This window comes from Puntigrus tetrazona, chromosome 4 (genome assembly GCF_018831695.1).
Source record: "Puntigrus tetrazona isolate hp1 chromosome 4, ASM1883169v1, whole genome shotgun sequence".
Classification (NCBI taxonomy): Eukaryota; Metazoa; Chordata; class Actinopteri; order Cypriniformes; family Cyprinidae; genus Puntigrus; species Puntigrus tetrazona.
This window is the reverse complement of record NC_056702.1, coordinates 3,164,733-3,172,232: the sequence shown is the minus strand read 5'-3', so window position 1 is coordinate 3,172,232 and position 7,500 is coordinate 3,164,733. Positions and strand designations below refer to the sequence as shown.

Below are 7,500 nucleotides of genomic sequence, written 5' to 3'. Positions count from 1 at the left end.
TTAGTCTTTCTTTGACTGGAGCCTTCTAATTTATTAAAAGATGGAAACTCGCAAAAAAAAAAAAAATATATATATATATATATATATATATATATATATATAAAAACACACACAGAACACGTATTAAATAAATAAAACCTATTTTGAATGCGAAAAATCATTTGACAGAACTACTTTTTTTATGTAATATTTTAATGAATCATTTGATTGGGTTTTAAATGATTTGTTTATTTAGAATAGAATTTAGAATGATTTGTTCACTTGTTTCACTTACTGCAAGGTAAAATAGTAACTTGAATTTCAGTCTATTTCTCATCCAAAGCATTCGTATGTATTCAGAAGGCTTTAAATATAGCGCTATAAGTTATATGGAGCGCTTTACGATACCATTACAGTGCCTTTGAATCCTTTTGTGATGGAGGAAAGCTCCAGTCCTTAGTGAACTGTTCCTTTAACAGCACACAGGCTTTTATGAGGAATAATGTGATAAAATATGAAACAGGAGAACGATTTAGAGTTACAGTAGCTGTTACATCTCAATAGCAATATCACAAATATCGTGTGCTGTAATGTACAGGCCTCTGCACATATGCAGTACATCAGCTGTGTTTTTTCAAGCCGAGTCTCAGACACGCTGTTAAAACTGCAGTCCTCCATCCATGAGGCCTTTCCTGCCGTTTCCGCTTTCAGCCGGAGAGCCCCACAATTTCACACTCGACTGGAGTCCGCGGACCAAAATACACAGTTAATGTTCATACTGCCGCCCCGCGTTCTCTCGCGTTGGTAAAGAAAACAGGAGAGGGGAACGATGGGATGTGCTGGACTCCACACTTTATGATTAGAGCGCGGGAGGGAAGGCCGAAAGAGCTGGGAGCGAAGAGGTCACCGCTCACCAGCAACACAATGCAGGAGAAACAAGGAGAGGGATATAGCGGGACGCTGAGCGATGCAGCCGTGATCCAACACAAATATCCAGGACACTGCCGCTCTGAGCTTCACGTGCTGGGAATGGACATGGGTGGATCTCACAAAACGTCTGAGGCACATTTATCCCCAAATTTAACAGAAGTGAATTTAAAATGTGATTTCGCTACAGTAAAATTAAGCTTACTCTCGCGAGCAGCAGTGTGTTTTACCACAACGCACAATTTATTTTAATAAATAAATAAATAAAATTAAAGGCCCGATTTCATAGACAGGGCTTAGTCTAAGCCAGGAGTAGTACATAGTTCAACTGGAACATTTCGGTTATTTTTATATACATGCCTTAAAAAGCATTACTAGTGTGCATCTTAAGACAAAACAAAGTCAATGTTTTAAGATCAGCCAGTATTTCAGTTTATTTTTTCAGATTTACATTTTAGTCTGGGTCTAGGCTTAAGCCTTTTCTGTGAAACCGGGGGCATATATTTTAAATTCTATATTTATATAATTAAATTATTGCATTTATTCCACATAGTTTACATAAAATTAAACCTATGATTCTTTTATTCTCTACAAATTTAGTGTGAAACGTGATTTCGAGAGACTTCCCCCTAAATATGCCATTTCTATTAACGGAAATGGAAAGGGAAAGAGAAAGATACAGATGAGAGGAACTAAGTCCTGTAAGACAGGAAGTGGTTTAGCGGTGGGGATGTGCATCGCCCATGTTCTAGAGGCAGACAGCGGAGAGGAATGTGGAGATCACAGCAAACAAGAATAACCTGAATAATAAAACAGCCACAGACACGGCGCTGTGGGAAAGCAAACGCAGTCATTACAGGCATAGTTCAACCAAAAATGAACGTTTGGTCATCATTTACTCACCCTCACATCGTTCCAGAGCCGTATTACTGTTGTTCTTCCATTGAACGCAGATGGAGAATTTCTGAATATTGTACTGGTCACTTTTCCATGCAATTACAATGAATGGGGACCGAAGCTTTCAAGCTTTAAAAAAGACCAAAACCGTAAAAAGTGCCATGAAAGAACCATAAAAGTAGTTCATATGAACTGTGCGCTATATTCCAAATCTTCAGGAGCCACATAAAGCCAAAACTGAAAACGTTAAACCAACTCCAGTGAGCTGTTCTTCATTACAACGGGATCATTTAGTAGGTGAGTTGAATGCTAAAAGTATTTTCATTGAAAATCCATTTCGTGATCGCGAAACTGGCGGGATTCATAACAAAAATTACATTTAATTTAATTGTTTGATTTTAAATGAAAAAATAATAGTAAAATGAATTTAATTAATAAAATATGCAGGGAAAAGGTAAAATAAAATAAAATCTTTTAATGGAAAAATAATGAAAATACAAATTTTTTTTAAAAAGGAATGTAATAAGAATTGTGCTTAAACTACCCTGTAAATCATCAACACTTATGGTTATGTCCTTTATAAAGCTTGGAGTCTTCAGAGGGCTTCAGCAACCAATACTTAAGTCTTTAAAATATCTCCTTTTGTGATTCATGAAAGAAAAAAAAATTAGGTTTGGCATTAGGGTAAGTAAACGATGACCAACTTTCATTTATAGGGTCAATTACTCCGTTTTTACTGACGTAAATGCTATTGGAGACATGCTAGACAAAATACAAGAAAGTGTGAAAGGATAGAAGGCTAAAGGCAAAAAAAAAATAGAAAGAAAGACAAAAAAGTGAACAACAGAGCAGAGTTGAAGACAGAAAGAGAAATGAGCAGTTGCTCTCTGGGAGGGGCCGTTCCTTCACATTTACAATCCGCCATTTATCTTCTTGTCCTGCGCACACACACACACACACACACACACACACACACACACAGCACAGGACTGACAGTATTGCGGGTCCAGCATGTCTGTTCTCATCACTACAGCTCCTCTGGGGTCTCGCAGACGGCTGCGAAATCAGTCTGTCTCTATCAAGCCCAAGCACCTCGTCCAATAGTGCAATCTAAGGAAGACGCTCCTAATGCTGCCTGGGATCCGCTTCAACCTCTTTAATCCACACCTGACACATTATAGAGGATTACTGCATTATAAATGCGAAACCGCCATCTGAACTAACATTACGAATGCAAAATTGCACAAGATGTCGGCTGGACGCCCGCCTCTGGGCTATTTGTTGGTCAGCTGAACGTCTGTTGGCGCGGTACAAAAACCTGCCACAAACGCAAGACATAATCACACAATCACACAGAAACAATCCAGGCTAATCTTTTGCAAATACGTGCAAAGATTTCACCGAAAACTCATAAAATAATAGTTTAGAATTTAATTAGAGTTCTCCTGATAGCAGAGATTAAGTTAAGGAGTGCTGGAATTAGTTGAGAGTATAGGCCACAATTCATGACTGCATTATTTACACCGTAAACCCGAACTTCTGTTCACAAATATGCAAAAAGATTACACAAATCCGTGCTTATGCTGATTATATAGCAGTTTAAAGGAATCGTTCACCCAAAATTGGAAAATTGCTTAAAATGTACTCGCCCTCAGAAAGTCCGAGAAGGAGATGAGTTTGTTTCTTCATCAGAAAACATTTGGAGAAATGCAACATTCTTGTTCACCAAACGATCCTCTGCAGCGAATGGGTGCCGTCCAAACAGCTGATAAAAACATTGCAATAACCCGAAAGCAATCCACATGACACCAGTCCATCAATTCACGTTCGTAAGAAATAAATCCGTCATGAAGACGGTTTTAACTTCAACCTTCTTCTGGATTCATGTGGATTATTTGTTTAACAGCTGTTTGGTCTCTCGTTCCGACGGCACCCATTCACGGCCGAGCGTCCATTGTTGAGCAAGTAATGCTAAATTTCACTAAATCTGTTCCAGTGAACAAACAACTCATCTACATCATGGATGACCTAAGGCTGAGTACATTTTTGTAATGGTCTTCAGCACTGTAAATGATGCACACTATTTTGGTCCCTAAATATGGTCTGATCTGTTCACCAATGTCACTACAAGGTAAAGGTCATTACAAAAACACTGCAATTGCGAAAACCATCCACTTCATACGATATCGGCTTTAATAAAGCATTAGTTGGTTCGCTCACCTCGCGATCGGACAGCTCTCCCTGCAGTAAGCTGACTTTCTCTTTCAGGTCTTTGAGCTCTTTCTTGCTGCTCTCCAGTTCTTCGCTCTTCTCTCTCTCGTCTCTATCCCTCTGTTCCTTCAGACGCTCAATAATACGCTCCTACAAACATCACAAACAAGAAAGGACATGTTAAAAGTGCGATTTAAAAGCAGGGAGGAAAAATTACTCACCCTCATACTGGTGTGCTGATATAAACTCATTTCTGTGAAAGACATTTTAAAGAATCTTGAGCAGTAAACTAGTCCAACAGTTAAATTAATTTTAAATAAACTTTCACCCTGTTCTTCACACAGAGCTATCATATGTTTTCGAGTATGGCGTAAACGCCTAGGTTACTTTTATGGTTCTTTTTTTAATGGTCATTTAATAATTGTGTTAACTAAGAATAATTGATATATGGAAAACAGCTGCGTGAAAAATTATTTTAAAAATTCTACTTTTGTGCACCATTGGACGCCACCGTACTGGTTTGGGATGACGGCAAGGTGAGAAAAATAATATGATTGAGTTGATAATAATATAACTGGTCTAAAATGTGATGATTATATAATAATAAACACAAATGTAAAGTTATTAATCATTATTGTTGTTGTTGTTTTTAAAAAGTATAATATTAAAAGGGTATATGCTTTAAATAAAGAAAGTATCTAATGCAATAAGCTATTGTTTTTAATAATAATATTAATAATAATCATAAAAAACACAAAACAAGAGAATATATTATGTATTATGTATTAAAAGTGTATATGGGTAGTTGATGTATTAATGTGCCCTATAGTGTGACAGCAAAAACTTAAAATAAAATAAAACAAAATAAAAATTAACTAAGAATGAAGAAATAAATTTTTCTCATGTTATTTATATATTGGGGTTTTTTTTGCAATTTTTTGCCCAGTTTTTATTTGTCAACTACACATTTACTTTAAATAAAATATAAAAAAAAACTACTTAAACTAGTGCAATATGCTATTGTTACCATATTATTATTATTATCATTATTATTATCATCAAATATCATATGAAATACATAACTATTTGGGTGAACTGCGCCTTTAGGCTTTAAGTTTCACTACTGGATATTTGTATCATGAAACACTACAATAGTACACTGTCTTTTCCTTTTTTTCCCTATTTTTTTAAGATTAAATTTTAAAACTAGCACGCGCAAAAAGGAAATGAAGTTTGTGGTTATTTGGCTTCCAATTTATGTAAGGGTTGTAATATTTACACAAAAACAAGAGCAAGCCAACACCTGTCAAAGTTTAGAAAGAGCAGGCACACCAATTCCTTAATTCCCAACTTAAGCGTAACTCTGCACGGCTAGTGGAACATATCTGAATGAACACATTGGGGCGTACGATCCATTAATCTCACACATGTGTCAACTTTGGCCAGGTGCTGGAAGATTTGGCCGCGTCTGCTTTCAGAAAATGGAAGTAGCTTTAGCAGAAATGAGTCGGATCTGATGCGAGCGGCTACTACACCGTACTGTACGCACACTTTAATAAGGTCGCAAAAAAAAAAAAAAACACCTTTAATAATTCAGAGAGGAAAAAGAGAGACACAGAGCAATAACGCGAGACAATAAGAGGTCTGAGGAAAGAGCGTTTTGGCGCAGCCTCGCAGTCGATGGCCTGTGAAAGAGGACGGCTGGAACCATGGAGAGCATCAGCCTCCAGCACTTTCACACCCACGCCGGCCAAAACTCACACACCGAGCGGCCCGAACCGGACAATAATAACAGCGCTCTTTTTCAGGCCCGCGCTGCATTTCTCACCGCGAGGGCTATATTTCACTCTCCCGAGCCGGCGTTCCTGGCCGATCCTCGCTGGGCTGTGACATTAAGCATGACCGCTCATCGGCGTGCCAGGGTTCACGACATGCGTCGAGCGGCATCCGAGGCGTGTGAAATGGAAAACTGCATGCGTTTGAGCAGGGAAGGACGGATATGCTCTGCAAACGTGTGTGTGAGGAAACACGGGAAAAAAAAGAGGGCATACGTGTCCGCCAGCGATGGAGTACGTGCGTCCGCTAAAAGAGCCAGAGCTTTCTCTTTTTCTTTTTTTTTTTCAATATGCAGATGGCTGACAAAGTTAATTTCCGCCCTGCGGCCGGGAGGCCCAGACCTCGGCGCGTGAGGGTATGCGAGCGAGATGAAGTGGGGAAACGCAGAACAGCGGATCGCCGCCAAACTGCGGGCGAGTAAGACAATGCTAATAACCGCCGGGGTTAATTCATTCATATTCATGAGCTGGAGTTCAGGGGGGCGGGTGGGGGCGGGTTTCGTTGATTCGGGGGAACCGCGTCGTTCCGCGGCCTGAAATGCTCGCTGAGCTGGTGTTGGAGGAGACCGTCGCACGTGTGATGTGAGCTGATGAGAAGTGACGGGGATTGACCCCGCGGATCCGTGCGCTTGCTGGGAGGTCAGCCGTAGTGTGAGAATGACTGAGTCTTTACATAAGGGTGTGTGACAGAGCAATCTTCACCGCTGTCTCACACACACACACACACACACTCACAGCTCCTGATGTTCTGCAACTGTAGTTCACGTCACCTGTGAAATCAAGTCTCTGAAGGAAAGCATGCCACCACATCCACAGCTTAGTTTTTAATATCGCTGTTAGCACTGATTTGGTAAACGCGTACCGTACGATTTATGGTCATTTTCCGAATCATGATCATAATCATTCTTTTGTTAATGAAGACTTAAGCGAGCAGAGCATGTGCGTGTCTTGTCAAAGGGAGCGATGTCACTTCCTCAATATCTTGTTCCCGTGACAACGAACGCAGAACGGTGTGCGTCAGCAGATGCCGCCGTTTTAAATGTCAGAAATGTCTTTTTATTGTTGTATTGTCTTTTTATTGTTGTAACATACATACATTTCCTATTTTAAAATGTTTTTTTTTAATCTAATATATAAAACTAGTCTGTATAAAAGTCTCCAATAGCAAGGGGATAGGGATGATCACTTTGAAAATTTAGAAAATGGTAACGAATAGTACAATACGCAAATCATTACACCCCTAGTATTGATCATGATGATAATAATAATAATAATAATAATGATAATAATAATAGACAATTTAATGTAAAATTAAGCAAATAATAATAAATAACATAACAGTATTACCACTACTGCTACTAATAATAAAACGACTACAAAATGTAATATTGATGTAATATGTACTAAAATTATAGTTAAAAAATGCATCTACTTTTTACTAATAATCAAACAACTCCATACAGTATTTACTGCTAGTGTTAGATCATACATTAATTTGCACTAAATAAAAACAATAATAATACTAATAACAACTTTGATCAAACATTAAATATAACTTACATAATCAATTGGTACTACTACTACTACTACTACTACTACAAATAATAATAATAATCAGAATTTTAACAAATAATTAAATTAAATTTTAACA

At 38.2% G+C, this 7,500-nt stretch overlaps 1 protein-coding gene across 16 annotated transcripts in view; it reads right to left on the bottom strand.

Moving 5' to 3' along the window:
• erc1b (ELKS/RAB6-interacting/CAST family member 1b) overlaps positions 1-7,500 on the bottom strand; it is a 187,244-nt gene that overhangs the window by 134,526 nt on the left and 45,218 nt on the right. For all 16 annotated transcript variants that reach the window (XR_006250571.1, XM_043236260.1, XM_043236258.1 and 13 more), the window contains one exon: positions 4,024-4,164. Coding sequence is in view for 15 of the 16 variants with exons in the window: in XM_043236260.1 (XP_043092195.1) it covers positions 4,024-4,164 (141 nt within the window). In the remaining variant the exon portion in view is untranslated. The remainder of the gene's footprint in view (positions 1-4,023; positions 4,165-7,500) is intronic.